At 45.1% G+C, this 25,743-nt stretch overlaps 1 protein-coding gene across 3 annotated transcripts in view; it reads left to right on the top strand.

Moving 5' to 3' along the window:
• Positions 1-25,743, top strand: part of KLHDC4 (kelch domain containing 4) — a 53,620-nt gene that overhangs the window by 6,546 nt on the left and 21,331 nt on the right. The window contains exons 3-5 of one of the 3 annotated variants that reach the window (XM_001500287.7): positions 488-566; positions 1,180-1,278; positions 11,321-11,457. In XM_001500287.7, coding sequence (XP_001500337.4) covers positions 488-566; positions 1,180-1,278; positions 11,321-11,457 — 315 coding nt within the window. Of the gene's footprint in view, positions 1-487; positions 567-1,179; positions 1,279-11,320; positions 11,458-19,260; positions 19,424-25,743 lie in introns of those variants that run through there. The other 2 variants (XM_070262148.1, XM_023637469.2) reach the window with 2 other exon arrangements.

Here is a 25,743-nt window from a genome sequence, read left to right as displayed (position 1 = left end):
TAGTTAGAATTTCCTTCTAGCTATTCTTTTGTCTTCACGTGTGAAATAAGTAGAAATCATTTGCATTTCTGGATGGAAGGTATCTGGGATGTATTTTGAAATGCTTAAATACTGGACTTTGTAGATGAGTTTTGATTGTGATTTAAGTGGATGGACCCTTAAAATAGGACATTTCTGGAAAATTGGGCACATGGGAAGGAGCACTGAGACTTCTCACTGCCCGATGATTTTCAGCAGGTGGCTGTGTGAGTAGCCTGGGTCCTGGACCCTCCTGGGAGAGGGAGCCTGGGTGTTCGTATCGGGGCCATGAGGCTGCTTTGAAGGGTGGTGCCTTAGCCTCCGTTCTCAGCCCCAGGTTCCTCTTTGGCGGGAGTTTAGAAATGCTGTCCTGGTGGTGAGGCGCTCCAATGGGAAGGAGTGCAGTGGCGGGCACACTGGCCGTCAGGTGCTTCCTTTTGTATTGATCTCCTGCTTTTGACTCTTGCAGGTTAAATGCCTCGCTCTCCGCTCATCCTGAGAAAGATGAATTAATCCTTTTCGGAGGTGAATATTTCAATGGCCAAAAAGTAAAGTATTTATTTTTTCTTTTCCCCCAAATTTCCATGGGTCTCATTTAGAGAAAAATTAAAGCAGTGATACCAAATATGCATTTCTCCTTTAACTCTCCTCCTGTGTGTCCCACCCTCTGAGCTGTCAGGACTGGCATACAATGTTGTCCTTGATAAGCCACCAGGCTCCTTTAGTGACCTTTACAGTCACACCTCTTAGCACCTGCTTGAGGTTGCCCAGCACACTGCTCATTCAGGTTCATTGTTCAGCTGTTCTTCTTCATGATGGATTTCCACAGTTGTTTTGAATGGGGAAAGTGCTGATAAATTTAGAGCTCATTTTTATTTTTGAACAGGCCAGAAAAACCTGTATTTCAGCGTTGTAAATGAAATAGGTACAAAAACAGGAGTTCACCTTCTCTGTCTGGTGGAGAGACGCTCTTTTTCTTTGTGTCATCATCCCAAAGGGTCCAGGGGGCCAGCTGCACGGTGCTCTGCATTGATACCATTTACATTAGTGTAGGAAACACGTTTCCCAGGGTAAGCTAGTAATGGAGGCCCTTCCTACCCCTCACTGTTGCTTGTGTGGAAGCATCACTTGTGACACTAAAGCTCCTCCTCTCTCCTGCAGACTCTCTTGTATAATGAACTCTATATCTACAACATCAGGAAGGACAGCTGGACCAGAGTGGAAATCCCCAGTGCACCTCCGAGGCGCTGTGCTCACCAGGTGTGTGTCTTGCTGTGTTGGGGCTTTGCTCGGAGGATTCTGTGAGAGACTTTCAGAGTTGCTGAGTGACGGGCCGCCTCCTACAGAGAGACCAGGCCTTGCACATCGTCCTCACTCTGCTGTTTTCTAACTTGGACTTGTTACCAAGCTTCTTTGCACTTCAGTGTCTTCACCCATACGGCTGGGAGAGGACCACCTCTTCCAGGTAGTGTGAAGAGCACATGAATAATCCAGGTAAAAACACCTAGTGTGGTGCCTGGCGTGTCCAGTCAGCAAGGTGCTCCTTCTCCATTTGGGTGAGAGAGGCTGATCTGGTGACTAGAGAGATGAAGTTGATAAGACAGCGTTCAAGGATATGTGTCAATGGTGTTGGAAAATAATTATTGTAGGACGAGATGAGTCGTCACTGGGGATAATGCAGGAGCCACACTAACTCTGCATGTTGTTGGCTTGTCTTTCACCCGGGAGAGCTCTGTGAGCTGTGAGCCTGTCAGGGAGGGGTCCTGGTGTCAGGTTGTGTCAGCTCCCGGAGAACAGGCACTTGGTCTTCCTCATTCATTATTATAACCCAGTACTTGGAGCAGTGTTGGGCTCAAAAACCAGTTTGAATGAGTGATGCCTCTTGAGTGTGGAGAAAGATCACGGTGTCAGCTGACCTTGGTGTCATTAAAACATCCCTCCAGTGTGTGGTTCTCCCTTTTCTGATTCTGTGCTCAGGGGTAGCTTCCTGATCTGAAATTGGGTCTGAGAGGAGGCCCTGCCTGTCTGCCCTGTGTGAACGTCTTGTGCACATGAAGGCTGCAGGCATTAGGGCTGCTTCGTCCTCTGGAAGAGAGGAATGCACTTGCTTTCTCGTTTAAAAATCAGATCTTAGCAAGCTTGGATTCTGATAAACAAATGGATTTTGAGAAGTTTGAGTCCGTTTTATGAATATGGTGTTAGAAGCTGTGTTCCTTGTCTTTAATCAATTAGGAGGCAAAAGGAGTAGAAAGAGAAAGCTTATACGTACACTTTGCATTCTTTCTTTGCTTCTAGATCCTGGATTGGGGGGGCGTGAAGTTCTTTTAGTGTAATTTGAGAGTTTAGATGGCCTTTTCTAAAATGAATACAGCCCAGGGAGAGACAGTAAAGGGTCATAATGTCTTCTGAATGTGGGACCGAATGACCCGTGCCGGCTTCAGCTGCTTGCTCTTCTCTGTGCACCGTTTTCTGGGAGAGAAGAAGGGAGTGTTCGTACTCTTCTTCCTGGGCTGTTGGGGACGGTTGGCAAGGAGCGAGACTATTGACGGTTGAGGGGTGGGGGAGGAGGAGGTGAACATCTTGAGTTCACGTGCTCGTATCACTTGATGGTTCGTTTCTCCCAGAGTGATAACTAACTCACACTCAGTGAAAACGAAATGCGCTCTCATGGAACAGAAAAAATGTCGGCTGTGTTCCTGTTGGCCTTCGTGCGTTAACGAGCAGTAGGTACTTGAGGGGAAGAGTTACTATAGACAAAAGGTTTATTCCTGAGAGAAACGAAGTTCCGCTGACGGCGTCTGTTTGAGCTGCAAGTGTTAGCCTCCAACTCAGTAAGCTTCATTGCGTTCCATCTGAGCCGGCCCTACAGAAGTCCTGGGTTCGTTCACTCTGAAAACACTGAGTATCTTTTACACATGAGGCTGTGTTCCAGTGCTGGGATACGGCAACAGAAAAGACAAACTTGCCATTCCTGGTGACATCCCGTATTTTGTGTTTTCTTTGCTCTTGATGATATCCCTCCTTTTTATGACTCGTCTCTCACGAAGCTGAAACACATGGCTGATGTCAGAATCCATTCACGGAGTCTATATGTGATCCTGGACTCCATTGGGCTTTTTTTTGGCATTTGGACGGAAAATTGTGAACTTGAGGTCTTCCAGACAATTTTATTCCAATTAAGACAACAATAAACAAACCCAAACACCCGGGAAGCATTCAGCCTCATGGGGCGAGTAGGAAGGTGGTTGTTGGTGAGGATGGCCTCACCTGGCACTGGAGCGGTGCTGCCCATCTTCCTTCACTTGGTTGCTGGCTGGTGCTGCCCCTTCCTTGGATCTGGAGAATGTTGGTTGTCAGTTGGTTTAAATAGTTGCTTCAAAACCACTATGAGTATATGTTCATGAATATATATATTTAAAGCTGTTTTATTTTTGTTGCTTTATTTCCCAAACACATAAATTAATCACCCATGAGAGAGCCTGGGGGCATGAACTCTCGGTAGGTTTGACCATGCAGAGGCCAGCGAGCAGTGAGTGGGGGAAAGCCTGGCTCCAGCCCATGCCAGTCCCGTGATGCCATTCCCTCCAGAGTCCAGCCTGGTTTCTTCTGAAGAGCAGCATGTAGTCCAGCTTAGACCTTGATATCTCCTCTATAAGAGGAACCCTTATCTTAGGATGTTGTGGGAAGTAATTTTGTTAAAGTGCCTCGACTTATCGTAAAGTAACCTCTTTAAGACATCCTTATTGGCCTGAAACCTATTGTTTTTGTGTTATGATTTGAGTTTTAAGTATCTTTTAGCAAATAATTTTTTTCTTACACTGCAGGATGTTTTAGAGTATTGCATATTTAGTATGAGTTTTTAGTGACAGTGACCTTGATAAAAATAATTTCTTAGAGAATTTAGGCACTAATCAGTGATCTGAACTAGATTCGCTCTTACCAGACTGTATTCCATTCCATTCACTTAACAGTTATGAAATAGAAATAATTTGGAAATAACATTTAACTTGGATTAGATTAAAACCTTTGAGTTTGATATAAGATCCTATTGCTAGTTCCCAGGTTGTGTATTTCATACGTTATTGTTTTCTTACCCAAGAAGTTTTTCTTTTTTCTTGTTTTGTTGCTTTGATATGGAGCTGTATAATTGGTTTTACCGCTAAATAGTTGGTTAAAAATATTTGAACAGGGCCGATTATTTGAAATAACTACAATTTTTAAACATCCCTTGTTGAAGGTGAGTGAACTACCTATTTTTACAAGACTTCTCTTTGCTGTCTATTTTGACACGTGCATGCAAACTAGTTTTCCATAGAAAATACTAGTAAAGATGTTTTAGTTTATCATCAGTCACTCTAGAAAACAAAGTGCTAAGCAGATATATGTAACACATGCTTTTTTTGCGGAAGAGGAGAAAACAAAATGAATTTATTTTTCCCTAAAATCCGCTTTCTTCGTCTTTAGGAATGGCAAGTAAAGAGACACTTTATTATTTATTTCCGTAAGAACTTTAAAACAATAGTTTAGCAGGAAGTACAGATGTGTTTTATCATGATTTGTCTTTGCCTGTAACATTTTAGGGGCTCCTTCTGGGGTATTGTTTGTACTGGTGTGAACTGGAAGTATGGACCCTGAGTTTTAGTCTGCCAGTGCTGCCGACCAGGACACTAGTGACCCATCATTTTCTTGATTTCTTTGGCTTGAATTTCCTCATTGTATCAGATGACCAGGGTTATAGTAGGTGATTAAGGTGCCTTCTGCATTTTAATCTTCAAAAGCTGGTTCTTGTTTGAAGTTGTTAGGGAGATATTTTGGCTGGTACCTCTCATGTAGCAATTTTGAAATCATTCTTGAAAGCGGGTAGAAAAAGATGACTTAAAAATCTGAGCACTAGATCCCAAACAGAAGTTGTGTTTAGTTCAAGTATTTCTGTATAGTTTTCCCTATTTTCTTAACTTTGGGTTAATTGATTTTTTTTCTCTATTGTTTATATATTTTTCTTTTTCAGTAATTTTTACTCCTTATTAAGTTTCCTTTCTTCCGCTTTGGGTTTAATTTGCTCTTTCTGGCTTTTTGAGGTGAAAAAGTAGATCGTTTGTTTAAATCTTCTTTTTTAATGTAAGTATTTAGAGCTATGCATTTCCCTCTAGACACTGCTTTAGCTGCATCCCACAAATTTTGATGTTCTATCATCATTCAGATTGAAATGATCTAATTTGGTTGCAGATGTCTTCTTCGACCCATGGGTTACAGTATTTAGATGTGTGTTGTTTAATTTACAAATATTTGGGGATTTCTCAGTTATCTTTTTGTTATTCATTTCTAATTCTGTTACAGTCAAAGAACACTTTGTACGATTTCAGTCCTTTTAAATTTTTTGAAACTTAAACTATGGCCAAACATATGATCTGTCTTGGCACATGTTCTGTGTGTTTTTGAAAAGAATGTGCAATCTCCAGTTGTTGGGTGTAGTGTCCTCATTAGGTCAAGTTGGTTGATAGTGTTCACATCTTCCATATCCTTACTGGCTTATCCCTGATAATCTTCTGAAGTTTACTTTGTCTACTATTAGCACAGCCACCCCAGATTCCTTAGGATTAATGTTTACACGATACATCTTTTTCCATCCTTTTGCTCTTAACCCATTTGTGTCTTTACACGTAAAGTGCATTTCTTGTAAACAGCACTATAGTTGGGTCTTGTTTTTTAATCCAGTCCAGCAGTCTTTGCTTTTTAATTGGTGTATTTGTCTGTTAACATTTAATGTGCTTATTGACATGGCTATCAGTAATATTTTTGATATTGCTATTTGTTTTCTGTTTATCCCATCCATTCTGTATTCCTCTCTCTTTTTCCCTGCCTTCTTTTGGGTTGATTGTATTATTTATGTATGTATATATGTATTTATGTATGTATGTAGCTAGCTAGCTAGCTAAGGAAGATTTGCCCTGTGCTAACATCCATTGCCAATCTTCCTCTTTTTGTTTTGTTTTTTTTTTTGCTTTGAGGAAGATTAGCCATGAGCTAACGTCTGTGCCAGTCTTCCTCTATTTTGTATGTGGCTTGCCACCACAGCATGGCTGACAAGTGGTGTAGGTCCGTGCTTGGGATCCAAACCCTTGAACCCAGGCCACTGAAGTGGACCATGTGGAACTTAACTACTATGGCACGGGGCTGGCCCCCTGGGTTGATTATATTTTAATGTCCCCTTTTTAGCTTCCCTGTTGGCTTATGTTTTGTTGCATTGGTTGCTCTAGGGTTTGCAGGGTCCACCTTTAACTTAAGACAGTCTGTCTTCAGGTGATATTATGCTGCATCTCACAAACGGTGAGAACCTTACACTAGAACACCCACATTTTCTTCTGTCCTTTTCTTCCAGCTTTTTCTCTAAGTGAAAATGTCTTCATTTTACTTTCATTTTACAGGATATTTTTGCTAGATATGGAATTCTAGAGTGACAGCTCTTTTAGCGGTTGAAAGATGTTCTGTTTTCTGGCTTACGTTGTTCTAGTGTGAGGTTATTGGCCATTCTCATCTTAATCTCCTGTATCCAGCGTGTCTTTTTTCCCCTCTAAGGCGGCTTGAAAGATTGTCTCCTTTTCATTGGTTTTTCAGCGGTTTGATTTTGATGAACCTTTGTGATTTTCTGGGAGTCCTATTATGTGCACGTTAGACTGTTTAATATTATCCAGCAGGACAGTGAGTCTCTGTCCTTTGTTTTTTCCCCAGTCTTTTTTCTCTTTTGGCTTCATTTTGGATAGTCTTTATTACCTTTCAAGGTCAGTGAATGTGCTGTGAACTTCTGGATTTTTCATTTTACATACAGTATTTTTCAGTTCTAGAAGTTGTTTGGTTCATGATTATCATTTCCATGTCTATTTATTATATTCGTGTTTTCCTTTAAATCTTTAGGCATTATTTAATAACGGTTTTGAAATCCTTATCTGCTAATCCTCACCTCTGTCATTTCTGAGTCTCTTTCTGTTGACTGACCTTTCTCCTTGTTATGGCTCACATTTTCCCACTAGAACTGTGCGGTGAGCTGCTGGAGTTTGTGACTGTGCCTGTCTGGATTTTGTCTTCATGTGTCAGTGGGTGGTGAGTTGTGTCCTGGCAGGTTGTTTAGTCGCTTGCACATCATTGTGATACTTTTGAGGCTTTCTCTAGGGATGGCTTAGCCCCAGGGTGTGGGCTTTCGGGATCTCTACTAAGTGGTGTGGGTGTTCAACGACACCTTTCACTCTGGTTGGAACTCGCCTATCTCTGAGACCTGGGTAAGCCCAGGTTGTTTTCAAGCTGTCAGCCCCACAGTGGTCGTGGTTCTTTGCCCAGCTTCCCATGCTCTTGCCCTGTAGATGCGCAGCTTAGTGTTCAAAGGCTCCAGGGACCCCATGTGGATTTCCAGGGTGCTCTCTCTCCAGTACTCTGCCCTGCAAATTCCAGCTGCCTTGGCATCCCTGAACGCTGACCTTTGTGTCCTCAGCTCAGCAAGACCACCTGCTCTGTTGGGCTCCTTTCCCACACCAGGGTGCACACTGCCTCCAGAGTCAGAGGGCTTGCCTTGCTAGGTGACCATCCCTCGGGACCACGGTGCTGCACTTCCTCTGTCTGATTCTAGTTGTTCCGTGGATTTTGTCCAGTTGGCTCCTTGTTTACTGTGCGAGGGCTGGTGTGGTGCCAGTTGTGGGTGCTCCATCCTGGTCAGGAGTGGAAGTTTTATGCCTCTCCCTTTATGGTTTTAATCTTCTCTTGAGGAGTATGTTAGCTTTTTCTTGGTGCTCACTATCTTTGAGGAGGAGGTTGATACAGAGCCCTCCGACCACTGACCATTGATCCACCTTCGTGTGGTCCCTAGAGTTCTGATGTCATGGCCTGATGATGTAACAGGGATGGGGAATGGGATGTGGAAGATGAGCTCTGGCTTTTTTATAACTCTTTTTTCTTGCCTGGAGTTTGACTTCATTTTTTTAAGAATGGCTTTGAGAACTGATTATATAACTAATAAATATTTGTTGCGAAAAAAATGAAAAGAATAAAAGGAATGTAAGTCCATGTCCATTCTTGGAGAACTGCTAATTTATGTTTTCTGCATCTTTTCTCTGACATATAATTTGTATTTCTACACATCTGTATTTCATATTAGTTAGAAAACATACATATATATGTGTGTGTGGGTGTGTATATACATATTTACACACATTCTTTCTAGACTGTTCTTCCCAGCTGGTGCATTATTTGTAGTAGTATCCTGCAACACTAAATATATATTCTATTTATATTTGTATATTCTATAATATAATGTTGTAAAACTCCATTGTATTGTGTAACGTGAGTGTACCACCTAACTTCATTGAAACTCAGCAAATGTGATAGCTTTGGGCCTGAGCTCATCAGCACGTCTGCTTCAAAGACTTGAGATGAGGAGTTTCTTTCCTGTAGCACTACGGGGGTTTTAGAGTGATAGGAAACTGGCTTGTCTCTTTAGAGGTCAGTCATCTGTGCTGAGCTGATGCACACAAGACTGACTGAAAATGGGAGTGGAGGAGGCTGTGTCCCCCGTAAGGCTACCAGGGACCTCTAGTTAGTCAAGGGCGGGAGCGGCATTGGTGACAGAGCCACGGTTCTGCAGTGTTCTTAAGTGCCAGGCAGGGCCCAGGAGGTGCACTGCAGCGGAAGCTCTGGGGTGCTCGGAGGGTGCCTGGGGATGGAGCCTCCTGGGAACCACTGTCTGACCTGCCCAGTGGGTGCCCTTCTCTGGAGGTCTGTGAGGGCATGTGGGCGCTCACACAGAAGGCTCAGGAGCGTCCTGGCTCCAGCGGCACCCGACCCAGTCCACTGCCCAGGTATACCACCCCTGCTGCTGTGGCCACTGCTTCCACTCTCCTGGCAAGAAGGCCCCTTGCTTATTTCCCGTTTGCACCCCCTTGGCATGAAGGGCATGCCTGTGTGGTCCACTTCACTGCTTGGACCTTGCGGCTGGTGACTCCCAGGGCGGGGTGACCCAGCACCTGCTGTGTGCCAGGTGTTGACTGAGTGAGTGGCACACCCCACGTTTGCAGAGTGCTTGCAGGAGAAGTCGTTTCCATGAAGTCTGTCGCCTCACACATGCAGTTTATTGGTGAGCGTCAGCTAACCGTAAAAGCAGCCACATTGTGACTGTCTTTGAAACAGTGAACCAGATGGTGCATCACTGAACAAGTTCTCAGCGGAGGGGGTATCTCTTGGTTCCTGGTCAGCCGGTGGGTTCTGTGGCTCTGGTGGGTCCAGGCGCTCATGTGTGCTTCTGATGTGGCCTCTTGAGTCCTGGGCCTTCAGCAGAACCGCAGAGAGGGCAGGCCCTGAGAAGGAGACTGGACGGGGCAGACTTCCAAATGAGGTCAGGGCTTGGAGCCGCGTGTCTGTGGAGCTAGGAGGAAGTGAGCTTCTGGCGTTCCAGGGGAGGGCTTCCACTCTATCTGTGTTACCCTTTATCGTCACCTGGGCTTTTGTTTGGAGGCAGAGTTCCACTTCTTCCACATCCATCCCAAAGCTCCAAAGCCCTGGACCAGATAGTCTAGAGATTGCCCTTAAAGTTCTCCAAATCTGTGGATTTTTTTTTTTTCAAGATTGGTACCTGAGCTAACATCTCTTGCCAATCTTTTTTTTTTTTCCTTTTCCTTCTTCTTCTTCCCGAAGCTCCCCAGTACATAGCTGTATATTCTAGTTGTGGGTCCTTCTGGCTCTGCCATGTGGGATGCCGTCTCAGCATGGCTTGATGAGCAGTGCTAGGTCTGCACCCAGGATCTGAACCAGTGACACCCTGGGCTGCCAAAACCAAGCACACAAACCCAACCACTCGGCCACGGGGCTGGCCCCTGTGTTTCTTGTGTTTGCATTGACAGGAGTTTTCTTGTGTGAAGTAGCATTTGCTCTTATTTTGGCAATCTGAGATACATTCCCTTACATGATGTTTTTCCTTTTCTGGAAAGTCCTTTTTAGTCACACACTTTGACTTGATTTTTTTCTTCCTGTGGGGGATTTGGCATGGCGATCCCCAGTCTAGAGTCCAGAAGATTGCCCTCACCCCATGGTGATGGAGAACATACCCCGTGGTCACTGGAGGAACACCAAAATGACTTGGGCAAAGTTGTGTGTTTTCATCATTGCATTTCTGAGTGTGGGATGTTGGGTGTTCTTGCTTCGTTTTCGTTGAGTTAGTGGGTAACCTTGAGAATGTGAAGTGTGATTCTGCTCATGGGATGTGAGCCTTGGAGTTCCCGTCCTTGGTCACCTCCCCCTCAGATCCACACATTGGTTCGTGCGATGTGCCTGTGGACCGTTTGTTCTGAGTGTTTTGGTATTCTGCTAAGCCCAGTAATACTTTGAAATGTGTCCGTGTGGGTCTTGAAAGCTGGCGTTGCACGGTGCCTGGTTGGAATGGCTTATGTGCTGCTCTCTCTTCTGCTGAGCTGATGATGGCTGCTCAGGGTAGGAGAGCTTCCTGCGGCGGGTGGCCCAAGGAGCATTGTTTTCACTGCTTTCATTTGTTTTTACTGTTATGCTTAAATCTTTTAAAAATAAACATTAATAACCTTATGTAAGGATTCCATGTTACACGGATATTTGTTAGTGTGGTTTTAGGTGTAGAGTGCTTAATAACTAGAAGAGGGGTCAACGAGGGCAGGTAAACAGCTTTATTATGGATATTTAATAGAAGGAAAATACTCTGTCAGTTTGTGTTACAGCTACTGTGAACTTTTGACATAATTGTGTCTTTTTTGTTTAAGGTATGCTTTTTGGTGAGGAAGATGGGCCCTGAGCTAACATCTGTTGCAAATCTTCCTCTTTTCTTTTTTCTCCTCCCCCAAGCCCCAGTACATTGTTGTAAGTTGTTCTGGTTCTTCTCTGTGGGATGCTGCCACAGCATGACTTGATGAGCAGTGTGTAGGTCTGCACCCAGGCTCTGAACAGTTGAACCCAGGGCCACCGAAGCAGAGCACACGAACTTAACCATTCAGTCATGGGGCCGGCCCCAATTGTGTCCATTTTAATGCAATATGGGGTTGTCTAAATATGAGCGGATGTTAATTTTGCAACCTAGGAATGCATGAAAGTTTATTAGATTTTTGACTTTGGAGGATTTGCTGGATGAGGGATTTTTTGGCAAGTTCCCCCTCAAAGGCAGGAGAAGATGATGGCTGAGTGTGGGTGCTGGCTGAGACTACCGTGTGCAGTGCTGTCCTGGACGGAGCCGATGCTGGTCCGCACTCGCGGCGCTGGCCAAGAGCTGTGTGGTGTGCTGACCTGTCGCCTCTCTCAACAGGCGGTGGTGGTGCCTCAAGGCGGCGGGCAGGTGTGGATCTTCGGAGGGGAGTTTGCTTCTCCCGACGGGGAGCAGTTCTACCACTACAAGGATCTTTGGGTCCTGCATTTGGCCACCAGGACCTGGGAGCAAGTCAGGTAAGGCCAGGGTGACGGGACCGGTCTCTGGGCCAGCTCCTGTCCCGTGCCAGCATTCTGAGTCCACAGAGACGCGAGTGGATCTCGTAAAACCTGGGGCTGCGCCGAGCATGGGCCGCAGAGCCGCACAAGGCCAGGTCTGCTGGTCTGCGGGGGAGAGCTCGCGTTTGCCCTGCACCTTTGCAGAGAAGCCGGGCCTGGTGACGGCTGCTTTCCGCCTGGCTGGTTGAAGGTGTTGCAGGGATCGAGGGAGCAGGGCCGCCCCTGGGCTTATTTTCTCGTTCCTCCCCTCGTCAGTGTCTCCGTGTATCATATTTTACTGCAGTTCTCCTCCTGGGCCATCTGTTTATCGCCTTAGAGGCAGCGCTGTGTTTCGGCTTGCTGGAGATGGAGCTGTGGTATTTACTCAAAGGGAGTGCTCTTTCTAGGTCTGGTTGACGTAAAATAGTGGAGCTGGTGAGAGGAAAGAGGGGAAAGCCTTTACAGTGCTCTGCAGCAAACTGCCATCGGCCATCGTGGGTGCTTGGCTTCTGCACCTGTCTCTGGCATTGATATGTGGTTGTTGCATTTACCGCTACACATTGACCACGGGTGTCTCGGTGGCCAGAGCTGCACGCCCACCTCTCTGTGTAGAGACACAGACAGTTCATCCACGTGTAAATTATTTATGAGAAGAAACCTGGTAGAGTGACTGACTGAAAGTGGAGTTTGTGGCTTTGTTCTGGGGTAGGATGCCCGATTTCCGGGCTCCGCACGCCGTGATTGCAGGGTGCTGTCTCTCTCCTGTGAGGGAACGCAGCCCGCGGAGTTCCCGGCCTCAGCGGAGCCGCAGCTGGCCTGCGGAATTCAGGAGTGGTGCTGAACTATTTCCGGGTCCTAGGACTTCCACCGGGTGGGAGTGTCACGCCCCGGGGGACGTGCTTGGTTGTTGGACAAGGAACCTTTGCGGAGACCGCTGATGTGGGGCTGTTGAGGCCTGCTCTGATCTGCGTCGGGCCTTAGCGCACAGTGCCGAGAGTCTGTTGTGCAGGTGGACAGTGTCAGTAGATGCCTCCAACTCGGCTCACTGCCAGAGCAGGACTTGTTGGCAATCTCAATGCGTCAGAACCAGCAAGAGCCTTGTGTGCGCTCCCCATTCCCGACTGCGTCAGTGCACTTTGTCCTGCTTGCTTTGGCAAAGCTTCATTATCTTATAGGCACAGCAGTCAAGAAATAATTTTATTGAGATTGATTTTGTTATGTATATGTTGAAACTTAGTCATTTTCCCCTTAATTTAAAAAGTATTTATATATTTGGGCCCAGAGCTTGTAACCTTTGTTGTCTTTCTTGCTGCGCTTCAGTTATTCTTTTCAAAACCCACTTGTTACTTATTTGCTTGTTTGTTCGTTTTTGGCAGATTGTTGATATTTCCATAGCATTTTCGTTAGCTTTGGTAGCTTGTGTCCATAATGGATGGGCGAGGGACAATAAGGCTCTCCATGAGAGGAGGTGTCCAGTCTAAGAGATCCTCGGCAGGGCCTGTCTTGATGATAGCATTTCTGTGGGGTGTTTCCGCAGTGGCATTCTGAGCTCTTTTGTAACATGTACATTTTCTCGTGGCCTTCAGTCTTTTCCAGTTCTGTAACTTGTCTTGTGGGTGTTTGTTCCCAGGAAGCAGGGAGGCACTATTGATGTGAGGTCACATGGGAAGCGTCCTTTGAAGAGCCCACTGGTGGCCGCTGTCCCCCGACCAGCCAGAGATGGCCACCCTCGCCTCAGTACACGACTCGAGCTGCGTCCCAGTGCCATTGGCTCCGTTAGGCTTACGTGGCATTTGAGGCATCCGTCCTACATCAGAAATTGTCTCTGAGAAACGGATCTCTCATTACTTGAATACTTCCTTATTGTCATTAAAATGTGAGAATTTTTTTAAAGGTGTATTGTGGAATGTATTAAAAACTAATGTGAAACTGCGAAGATAAAATTCAGTTGCCGTCTTAATCCCTCTATTTTAGTCTAGATAGAGTTGTGGCACAGGAAAAGGATTGTGTGCTTTATTTATTTATTTGCCTAAATCACTGTTTTTCGAGCCTTTCCTCTGGATGATGATCTCTGGTTCTTTGCAGGTGAGATGAGCAGAGAGGCCAGCAGAGCGTTGCTGAGAGGTCCCTTCAGTGGCCAGGGTTCGATGGGTGCATTTCAGTGGCACCCATGGTCCCTGAGGGCCGTGTGGGAGTGTCCCTCTGACTAGAAAGGTGTGGTCTGTTGAGTGCAGATCTGCAAGTCAGGAACTCCGGACGTTCCCGGCTCTGCCTCTTGCTTTGTGTGCCAGGAGGTTTTAAACGAGCAGCTGACTTCCTGTGTTTCTGCTGCTAACAGTTCAGCTACTGCTGCTTCACATGTTTATGGCTGTGAGATGCCTTATGTTTGAGTCTCGCTCAGTTTTTAAGGCTCCTGGTGGGATGCAGAGAGTCATAAGTGGTGTGCATGGGATATTGTGTGATGACAGATGTCCACTTCCCTGTCCTTTTTGTCTCCCACGCTGAATCGTGGGAGGCTGGGCGCCGAGCTCTAGCCTTCCTAAAGTACTTGGTGCCTTGACCTCCACCCCGAGGCCGCGGCCCTTCCTCCCCCTCCCCCATCCACCGACCTCCTCTAGATGTTGTCTTTGATACTGTCAAGGAACGTGTACTTCTGGTGTAGCCCCTTCTCTTGCCATGACAGCTGTCTTCAACCCATTGTGTACAGGAAACAAGCTTATGTCGGGAGAGGTTTCCTAAGCAAGTCACTGCAGCAGAAGACAAGAGACCGGCAGATCTGACCGTAGGAGATAGTAACGGTCCTGTACGGGAAGTGGCGCCCCAGGAAGGTGGAGAATAGTGACAGATGGGGAGGAGGCACTGCGCTCAAGCAGAGGCCTTCTGTAAGGCAGTGAGCGGGAAGCGGCTTGAGGAGAGCTGAACAGGGGGCGGAAGAAGGCAAGCCGCTAACGGCAGACCCTGGAAAGGGAGTGCTCTGCAGTGCTGGCGAAGAAGGCGGGGGCTCCTGTGGTCAGAATGTTGGCAGCGTCCATCACTCTGTCATCATTTTAAATGCATGTACCCTTTGGCCCCAAATCCATTTTTAGGACTATACCCTAAAAAAATACTTCCTCTCATTTTGTACAAAAAAATATACAAAAAAACAAGATGCAGAAAAACATGCCTGAGAAAAAAGCTTGCGAAGTGGGCCAGAGAACCTGGTGTTTGCTCACTTGTGTGCACACATGCACACACGGAAAGGTCTGGGTTGTTTCCAGGGTTCTTCTGACTCGATCTTTTCTTGGCACCTGTTCTAGCATCACTGCATTCTAATCACTACCGCTTCCTGGTATATTTTGATAGTTCAGAGGTTTTTCTCATTTACTTAAAACACTTCTTTGTCATGCACTCGTTTTTTTCATATGAGCTTCGGAATCAGTTTTTGAAGTTCTGTTTTCAAACATTCCAGTGGGATTTTGATTGGATCACTTTCATTTACAGATTGCACTTAGAAGAACTGACATCTTTCTAATCCTCAGTCTTCCCTGTCAGGAACATTGTACTTACCTCTGTTTAGTTAGGTTTATTTTTATCCTTCAGTAATGTTTCCAACAGCCTGGAAGTAGAATTGCAAAGTCAAAGGGCGTGCGTGTCCCTCAAGCCTTTCACCTCGTGTCTGACTGTTCTCCCGAGGGCGCCCCTTGGCGCTCCCACGCCTGGGGAGAGGGGCCTGTTTCCCTGCACTCTGTATTCCCAGTGCACAGTGTCCTCGTTTGAGCGTTGTTCCTACTCAGCGTCCACCCTCACTCCACAGTGTAGCAGAGATAGATTGTAGGCAGCTGCCCTGTGGAGTAGCAGCTGTTCTGGCCTTAGCTGCCATTGGAAGAGGTGCCTAAAAGAGTGGTCAATGTTTCGCAGCAAGAGGTGGTGGTGTAGTGGCTCGGAGACGTGTCAGCCTGTGGAGATGGCTTAGAGCTGAGAGAATGCCTCTGTTAGTGATTCTCTGGCTCTCATGCACCACGTAGCACCTGGGAGCTTTTAAAATATGCATTCCTAGCCTCCTCACCCCAAACATCAAGTCTGATCCAGAGCAGGTTTAAAATGGGGCTCAGGAATCTGCATCTTACATTAACCCCACGACACCCCTCGGGCACCCTGACTCAGGTGGCCCTGGACTACGGCTGGAGGCCTCGGTTACTGCTCCACTGGCCTCCGTTACTGGTGGGCCTCTTGCTTATTTTGAGCACTGTTCACTGATGTGAAAATGTCTGCTGCCCTTTAGAAGTAGGAAAGTTCATGTAAAATGCCTCGTAGATCCTTAACAATTAAAATAGTATAGGTATTGCTTTTGTAATTTACTAATTATTGTAAAATGAAAACGCCGCCCCGACTGTTGTTCGGCAGGGCTGTGCGGGCTTGATCGGCGCGGCCAGTGTGACTGTGGGAAAGTGCAGGTGGGCTTGTTGTTGAAGGCTGTGCTGCCTCCCTGGACTGGTTGCAGTGTGTGGGATTTTGACGTAGAGCTGCTGCTGCTCGTGATTGGACTGGGTTGTTCTTAATACACTGACGTAATGGTTGCTTTTGAAAGAGGATGACTGCTGGCAGTTTATCCTCTGATTTTTTTCTTACTGATCTAAAAGAAAAGGTGAGGAGACAGCTAGAATGCTCAGCCTGGTAGAATCCACATGATGTGGGTTCGTATTACTTGAAAAATACAGGAAGAGTTCACTATGAGCTGTGTTCATTTAGTTCCCAGGCTTTGGCCTGGCACTCTGCAGTCATTTTTTAGTAAATGCTGTTCGCTCCCGTGGGGGTAGTTTCACACTGGGAGACTGGGAGTGGGAGAGGTCACACATTGGTAAAGGCCAGCAGAGGCCAAGTTACGTTAGCATCTGGAGTATTTAGTCCCTCTCTTGGCTTTTAAACAGATTGTTCTTGTGAGAGGGCAGGATGGATTCCCTCCTGAGAGTTGGTAACTTCTGATTTACGGTCGTGCATTGCTTAACGGCAGGGATACATTCTGAGAAACGTGTCGTTGGGTGATTTCGTCATTGTGCAAACATCATAGATGTTCGTTCATCATAGATGTTCTCACACAAACCTACATGATAGAGCCTGCTACCCACCTAGGTTAATCGTACTGATCTTATGGGACCACTGTCATAAATGTGGTCTGTCGTTGACCAAAATGTTATGTGGCGCACGACTGTATATTTGTGGTTTTAATGCTGATGTTGTGACTCGGGTTAGGTTTCTGATATAGCAAGTGCATCCAGCCAATCCCTGCACGTGCGGGTCTGAAGAAACTGCCTTTTGGGGAAGCGACAGGAAAGGCAGGGTCTGCCCCAGAGCAGCTGGGTGAGAACGGTTCTTCCCGAGTCTGAGGATAGTGATGCAGACTCACCATCAGGCCGCGCCTGGGCGCCCTGGGCCACCAGGGCCTGCCGTTCCCGTGTGTAACGGTGGGGCTGTGCACTGGATGCTTAGTGTGGATACAAAAGCCTCATTTTACACTGGACCTGAACGACCAGCTTTTACAGATATTTTGAGATTCCTTCAGTCTCTATCTTCAGTGGGAGGTGCCTGTAAAAAAAAGGCCTGATTTGGAACATCTATTCTGTATATGACAGTGTTTTCATTTTTATAAAATATACAATCTTTCTCCCCTTTCCCAACCGCATCTCCTCTAGGGGGTAGGAAGGAAGGTGCGGTGTGTTTGTTGTAAATGTGTGTGCACCTGTGTGAGTGCGAGGGCAGTTAGACAGCAAAGGCAGGACTCAGCGTGTGCCTGCCTCTGTCGCTTACAGTCCAGAAGCCTTTATCGTGTTTGACAGGGCAAGATGCGCAGAAGGGCTGGGAAGAGGAAAGGACTGGAAGAATCGCCTTTCCCCTCCCATTCAACGAAGAACTGGCTGACAGCTGAAGGTCTGTCTGTGATTATCAGCAAAAGCTACCTTGAAATAGCAAAACACTAGAAAGGCTAGTGCCGTGGTCAGCGCGGGCTGCTGTAACAGAATACCGTAGACCAGGGACTTAAACAACAGACAAGTATTTCTCATAGTTCTAGAGGTGGGAAGTACGAGATCCAGGTGCCAGCAGATTCGGTGTCTGGTGAGGGCGCTTCCTGGCTTTAGACAGACACCTTCTCACTGTGTCTTCACATGGCCTTTCCTTGCTCATGGAGAGATTTCTCTCTTGCTCTTTGTATCAGGGCACTGATCCCATCATGGGGGCCCCACTCCTGTGACCGCATCCAACCCTAATCCACCCAAAGGCCCCACCTCCAAACCCCATCACACTGGGTGTTAGGGCTTTAACATAGGAACTTGGGGGTTGGGGGGACACAGAAACATTCGGTCCATAACAGCTAGCATCTGGGGTTTGTGAAGCTCTTTCCTTTGACAAAGATGGGCATATCAGTGAGGGTCTGATGAGGAAAGCATGACGGAGTGGTCACACCTGTGGTGAAGGCTGGGCTAGGGAGGGGGCGTTCTAGAGCTGCAGGAGATGCCAATGCTCCTGAGAAGGGCCCGAGGCAGGGGAAGGGGTCTGCCCTGGGTCCTTCCCTCTCCCCCACATCCCCGTCTCCTGCTGGTCCGTCTCGCTCTGGTGGGACTTCTCTGTGTTGGTGGCAGAGCTGGGGGGCGGTGGAACCCACGGGAGAGGAATTACCTGTGTCACAGTACGGAGTGTTCGGGCCCTTTGATCCCCTTCTTCAGTCATGGCGGGCCAGCCCTACCCTTTCAGGGTGCCTGTTTGTTAAGGTCTGGTTAGGTCAGTCCGCATCCTTAAAAGCCAGCATTTCTAAAGGTGAACCACACTTTCCTCCCCTTCCCCTGGAGGAGGTGCAGTTGGGCAAGGGGAGAAAGCTTTTGGCACCCTTCCTCCATTTATTTCTGAAGCCCTGGCCGTCCTGGCTCATCCTCTGTGACTCACACACTGCAGGCAGAGGGAGGCTAGGCTGCGCACAGAGGCTCAGCTTTCTCCAGCTGTCGTTCACGTACCATAAAGTCACCCTTTCAAAATGTATAATTCATTGGTTTTATCATATTCACCGAGTTGTGCAGCCATCACTGCTGTCTAAATTTAGACTGTTTCCATCACCCCAAAAAAACTCCATTCCCACTCACCCCACATTCCTCTTTCCCCCTAGTCCCTGGGAACCTCGAATCTGCTTTCTGTCCCTGGATTTGCCTATTCTAGGTATTTCACATGAGTAGAACCCCACCATATTTGTCCTTTGGGGACGGACTTTCACTCAGCATCATGTCTTAAGGTCCATCCATTCTGCAGCATATCAGCATTTAATTCTTTTTTTATGGCCAAATAATATTCCACTGTGTGGCCAGAGCACGTTTTGTTTATTTATCCGTTGATGGACATTTGGGTGGTTTCCACTGTTCTGCTCTTGTGAGTAATGCTGCTGTGAACACTTGTGTACAACTGATACATTTTTACATGCCTTGGAGCACTTAGTAGGTGATCAGTAAAAATTGGTTGAATGGAAAAATAGACATCATTGAGTAAGTGTGTGTACTGTTTTCTCTTGATTTGAGAAAGGAACCAATATTTGGTCTTCAGCTAAACCCACTTAGCGTATATTTCTTAAAGTGTATCTGAGAAGAGTTAACATTCTAGGAAAGAAGAATCGTTAGCAAAGTGATTCAGTTATTTTTATGATCCTGTAGCAAAGGGCAATAATGAGTTAGCTGAAATCAGGCCATGCCTCATAATTAGAAAGTCTGTGAATCTTGGGGTGTGACACATGCATCTGGAAATAGAAACACATGTGCTCTGTTCCCTGGGTTCTGCAGTGAGCTGGTTGGGCTGATGGTCTGAGGGCTCAGTGCTCCCCCGTGAGGCGGGGCTTATTAACAGCACGAGGCACTGTGAGTGAAGCCGGGCACCCGCAGCAGTGGGAGCTGTGTCGGCCCTGCTCCTTCCTTACTGGCTGACGTCACTCCGGGTGAGCTTGTGTGGAGGGAGGGAGGCCGGAGGGGCAGCACACGAGTGGAGTGTGACTGATTTGGGGTGAGGCAGGAGTGTGACAGCGGAAGCTGCGTTCGGGTGAGTGGTTGGTGCAATGTCCTTAGTGCCGACACCTCCGCCTCCATTTCCTGTAGTTTGGTGTGTTAATTGCTGGTTGAAAGTGTGAGTTCTGGGACCAGACTGCCTTGGTTTAACTTCTGGTTCTGCCGCTGACCTGCTTAGTGTGTTTCTTGACTTCTAAGTCTTGATTTTCTTATCTGTAAATGGGATTCAAGGTCATATCTGCATCATGCAGTTGTCGCGAGGAATAAATGCACATAAAAGGGCCGTGCCTAGCATAGAATAAACATTCCACAATTGGTGGTTTTATTATTAAGAGTGATAGTTAAGATAAAAATAAAACAGGGACACAGTTTGACGGGCTGCCGGGATTCTAGAGACTGAAGTTAGTCCGTACAGTGTGCTTACACACCCTCTACTTACTAAGCTCACACGTGGGTGACTGATTTGGTACTTGGAGCAGTGGGGCTGAATTCCAAAGGCAAACTGTCTGAAATGCAAAGGGAGACGCTCTTGCACAGGCTTCCTGCTGCGGCCGTGCTGTGACCATTCTTGGAGGAGGGACCTTTTCTGCGTAAGGATCAGCCGCTAGACCACTAGACGAAGTTCCCTGTCCTGTCAGTCTGTGTGACCTGCAAGCTCAGGGATTCTGAAAGAAGTTGTTCCTTTGCTCCGTTAAGGGTCTCGGGGCTGTCTGGTTTGGCCTGGTACCATAGCGTATACTTTTCTAAGGTGTAGACTTGAACATAACTCAGGGAAGCATTTGCATACCGAATGCTTAATGCTGTTTGTACCCTATGCCCATGGAGTTTTTTGTTGTTTGTGCATTTTCTGTAAATGTCACCAGAGCGGCCCATTGCATGGGGCCTGGGTGACGGATGCTGAGTAGCAGCCCGCCCTGGGGGAATGCCACTCTACGCAGAACTCAGTTGCACCAAAGCACTCATCCCACAACATTACACATGCATTTTTTTGCCGAATATAGATCTGGCCAAGTAGGACATGTTAATTTTTTAAGACTCCATATTTAGGAGTGATGGCAATTGAAAAGTGCCTGTTGGAGCTTGAAATATAAACAGGCTTTTTTGGTGGCTTTATTTTTCTAAAGGGGTAAATGGAGTCTTTTTATAGAACATTTTTTCCCTTTTTGGTTACAAAACAAGTGGTACTTGGCTGCTGCCACAAAAAGTGAGTTGACAAAATACCCCTTGGATTCGTGGACAGGAAGCTGACAGGAGGCCACTAACCTGGCGCATCGTGGCTGCAGGGAGTCATTTGTAGATGACAGCTTGCTGATGCTGTGTCCGCAGGTCACGGGCCCTTAGATTCATGGTTACTGGACTAACATTGGTAGCATTCAAGCTCTCCTGTGTGTAGATTGTTTTGAAGTAGGATTGGAAGCAACCAGACAAGTTTAGTTGTTGAATGAAAACCTAATCCCCAGATTGTACTTGTAAAGCATTCTGTCAGAAAACTTCTCACAAGGGGGGCTTGCTTCTTGCCCAGCACACGGGGTGTTTTTCTTCTCATTCACCTTCTCTAATGTGCGGCTGCACAATGTGGGGCCGGTCTGCTCAGCCACCCAGCACAGAGGGCATGGAGATGTCATGCCGTCCACTTCAGCCTGTGGATCGGGGCCAGCCCTAAGGACAGTGTGCTACCCCCACCCCCCATGCAGAGTGTGCAGTCAGGGTCAGCGCCCAGCAACCCAGCGATGTTGTGGACCTGCGGGTGATGGTGTCATGGCGTGCCCAGACCCTTCTTCTGAGCCTTGCCCATTTGTTTTTTTGGTCATGAATTTGTAGAAGAAAACATGCTTACTAAATTTGTGGGTGATACAAAGCTAGGAGGGCAGATAAATTGGTTGACAAATTCAGCATCCAAAATTATCTTCCTGGACCAAATCTAGCAAGATGAAATCGAAGTGGGACAAGTTTCCCTTGTAGGTTGCCTATAAATAGAGGATTAAGAGATATGACTTTAAAAAATTCCCTTGCTAGTAGAAGAGAGGCGTTTTGTACCTTGCAATCCTGGTAGGTGTCAACCTATGAGGAGGCTCCCCGAAGGCTAGTGCTTAAAGGTTGGATGGAGGTGCTGATTGTTTCCTTGCCTTTCCATGGACAAGTATGGTGGTCATTTTGAGTGACACATTAAAAGAGACATTAATGAACTGAGAGAGCCCAGTGTGCTCAAGCGTTTGAAGGAAGGTGAGAACAGAATTCACTCTGGATTGGGATGAGGGGAGATCCTGTGCTCCTCACAGCAATGTGTGATGAGCTGTTCATCTGAAATTTGCTGAAGGGTTAGGCCTTTGGATTGGGCAGCTTGAGCTTCCTTTTCATTTCGAGATTCTGTGTTTTGATGTATTCTTTAGGGCACCTGGTTTTGGGGGAAGCTATATAGAATACACAAAAATAAGTGGAGAATGCATTCTGTAAATAAGTGCTGAACTGTGGTTCAGGCTGTAACCATCCTTTGCAGCCTGGAGTTGTTGAGGTCTTGGTGGGGGAGCTGGACTTGACAGCTGTAGGTGGGAGAGCCAGGCCTAGAGAGCAACCAGCGCAAAACACCGTAAGCAGAGGAACCTGGGGAGAGCCCACGTGGGACTTGAGGCTTGTAATCTGGAAGAATCTAGGGAGTGTGCCTGGATGACCACATCGGCTTTTTTAATCAGTTTGTTTGTTTTCTTATTGTTGAGTTTTAAGAGTTGTTTGTATATTTTGGATAACAGTTCTTTATCAGATGTATCTTCTGCAAGTATTTTCTCCCAGGTTGTGGCTTATTTTGTAATTCTCTTGATATTGTCTTTTTGCAGAGCAGAAGTTTTAAATTTTTATAAAGTCTTGCTTATCAATTATTTGACATTTAGGTCGATGGTCCATTTGGAGTTAATTTTAGGGAAGGGTGTGCAGTCTGTGTCTACGTTCGCTATTTTCCATGTGGATGTCCAGTCGCTCCAGCACCGTTTGTTGAGGAGACTGTCTGTGCTCCATTGTGTCGCCTTTGCTCCTCTGTCGAAGATCAGTTGACTGTGTCTATGGGGATCTGCTTCTGGGCTCTCTGTTCTGTTCCGTTGTCTATTTGTTTATTCTCTTGCCAGCACCATACTGTCTTGAACTTTGTTCTTCTTAATATTGTGTTGGCCATTCTGGATCTCTTGCCTCTCCATATAAACTTTAGAATCATCATGTTGAAATCCATAAAATAAGTTGCTGGGATTTTGATTGGGATTGCATTGAATCTGTGGATCAAGTTGGGCAGAACTGACCTCTTGACAGTACTGAGTCTTCAAAGACAAAGAACAAAGACAGTTTTACGTCTTGCTTCCTGGCATGTATACTTTTTATTTCCTCTTCTTGCCTTATTATGTTAGCAAGGACTTCTGGTATGATGTTGAAAAGGAATGTTAAGATCAGACATCCTTGCCATCTACTCCATCTTAATGGGAAAGATTTGAGTTTCTCATCAAGTAGGACGTTAGCTGTAGGTTTTTATAGATCTTTATCAAGTTCAGAAAGTTCCCCTCTATTCCTAGCTTACTGAGAGGTTTTTTTTTTTTTATTATGAATTGGGTGTTAGATTTTGTCAAATGCTTTTTCTGCATCTATTAATATGATCACGACTTGTCTTTTTTAGTCTTTTGATGTGATGTGTTATATTAATCAATTTTCAAATGTTGAACCAGCCTTGCAAACCCAGGATAAATCCCACTTGGTCATAGTGTATAATTCTTTTTTGGATTTGATCTGTTAATATTTTGTTGAGGATTTTTGCATCTCTGTTCATGAGAGAGATTAGTCTGTAGTCTTCTTTTCTTGTAATGTCTTTGTCTGGTTTTGGTATTAGGGTAATGATGGATAGAGGATAGAAGCTATGTCCTGAAAGAGATTGTAGAGGATTGGTATAATTTCTTCCTTAAGTGTTTGGTGGAATTCACCAGTGAACCCATCTGGGTCTGGTGCTCTATGTTTCAGAAGGTTGTTAATTATTGATTCAATGTCTTTAATAGATAAAGACCTATTCAGATTGTCTGTTTCTTCTTGTGTAGGTTTTTGCAAACTATTTCTTTCAGGGAATGGTCCCTTTTATCTAGTTATCAAATGTGTGGGCATAGAGTTGTTCATAGTATTCCTTTGTTATCCTTTTAATTTCCATGGGCTCTATAGTGTGAGGTCCTCTCTTTCATTTCTGATGTTAGTAATTTGTGTCCTCTCTCTTTTTTCCTTAGTTAGCTTGGCTAGAAGCTTATCAACTTTCTTGATCGTGTCAAAGAACCAGCTTTTGGTTTTGTTGATTTCCTCTATTTCCTGTTTTCAATTTCAGTAATTTCTGCTCTAATTCTTATTATTCCTTTTCTTCTACTTACTTTGAGTTGAATTTCCCCTTCTTTTTCCAGTTTTCTAAGGTGGAATCTTAGATTATAGATTTTAGATCTTTCTTCTTTTCTAATACATGTGTTTGATTCTGTAAATTTCCTTCTAAGCACTGCTTTTGCTGCATCCCACAAATTTTGATAAGTTGTGTTTTCATTTTCATTTAGTTCAAAATATTTTTAAATTTCTCTTGATATTTTTTCTTTGACCAATGTGTTGTTTAGAGGTGTGTTAATTTCCGTAATCTTGGGATTATCCGGTTATCTTTCTGTTATTGATTTCTAGTTTAATTCCATTGTGGTCTGAGAGCAGACATTGTATGGTTTCTATCCTTTTAAATTTGTTGCGGTGTGTTTTATGGCCCTGAATATGGTCTATCTTGGTGAATGTTCTACATGCGCTTGAGAAAAATGTGTATTCTATTGTTGGATAAAGTAGTCTGTAGATCTCAGTTATAGTCAGGTGCTGCATAATGGTGTTTTGGTCAACGACAGACTGCATACACGATGGTGTCCCGTAAGATTAGTATATAGCCTGGGCGTTTAGTAGGCTGTCACATCTAAGTTTGTGTAAGTACACCCTATAATCTTTGCACAATGACAGAATGGCCTAACAAGGCATTTCTCAGAATGTAACCCCATTGTTAAGTGACACATGACTGTGTGTCCAGTTGATTGATGCTGTTGTTGAGTTCACCTATGTCCTTACTGATTCCTGCATGCGGCATTTGTCCATTTTTGAGAGGAGGAGCATCGAATTCTCTAACTATGATAGTGGATTCGTATTTCTCCTTGCAGTTTTATTAGTTTTTGTCTCACATAGTTTGATGCTCTGTTGTTCAGTGCATACATGTTAAAAATTATATCTTTTTTAAAAGTTGACCCCTTTATAATTATATAATGCCCTTTTAAATCCCTGATGACTTTTCTTGCTTTGAAGTCCACTGTGTCTTAAATTAATTTAGTTACTCTTACTTTCCTTTGATTAATATAAACATGGTATGTCTCTCGTCCATCTGTTTACTTTTCATTTATACGTTTCTTTATATTTAAAGTGGGTTTCTTGTAGTCTTCATATAGCTAGGTCTTTTTTTTGATCCACCCTGACAATCTCTGTCTTTAATTGGTGCATTTAGGCCATCGTCGTTCAAAGAGATTATTGATATAGTTGGATTAATATCTGCCATGTGTGTTACTGTTTTCTATTTGTTGTCCTTGTTGTTTGTTCCTTTGTTTGGATTTCACTGTTTTTCTGTCTTTTGTAATTTTAATTGAGCATTTTTTATATTTCCATTTTCTCCCCTTTCTTGGCATATCAGTTGTTCTTCTTTTTTACCTTTTATAGTGGTTGCCCTACAGTTTGCAATAGACATTTACAACTAATCCAGGTGTACTTTCAAATAACACTGTAACACTTCATGAGTAGTGTGAGTGCCTTAGAATTATAAAATAATCCTGATTCCTTCTCCCTGTTGCTTTTATCATTGCTGTCACTCCTTTCACTTATACATAAACATACGTAAGTGTGTGTGTATAAAAGCATACATAATTGAAGACATTGTTGCTATTATTATTTTGAACAAAATGTTATCTGTTAAATCAGTTAAAAATGAGAAAAATAAGAGTCATTTTACTTTCACCTATTCCTTCTTCATTGCTGTTCCTTTCTGTAAGTACAGAGGAGTTTCTGACCTCTATTATTTTCCTTTTCTCTAAAGAACTTTTAACATTTCTTGCAAGGCGGTTCTACTGGCAACAAATTCCTTTAATTTTTGTTTGAGGCAGTCTTTCTTTTTCACTTTTGAAGGATATTTTGCAGGGTATAGAATTACAGATTGGTGGGGTTTTTTTCTCACTCTTTAAAT

Source organism: Equus caballus, chromosome 3 (assembly GCF_041296265.1).
Source record: "Equus caballus isolate H_3958 breed thoroughbred chromosome 3, TB-T2T, whole genome shotgun sequence".
Lineage (NCBI taxonomy): Eukaryota > Metazoa > Chordata > Mammalia > Perissodactyla > Equidae > Equus > Equus caballus.
The sequence above is the reverse complement of the archived record's forward strand: the minus strand, read 5'-3'. Positions and strand labels throughout refer to the sequence as shown.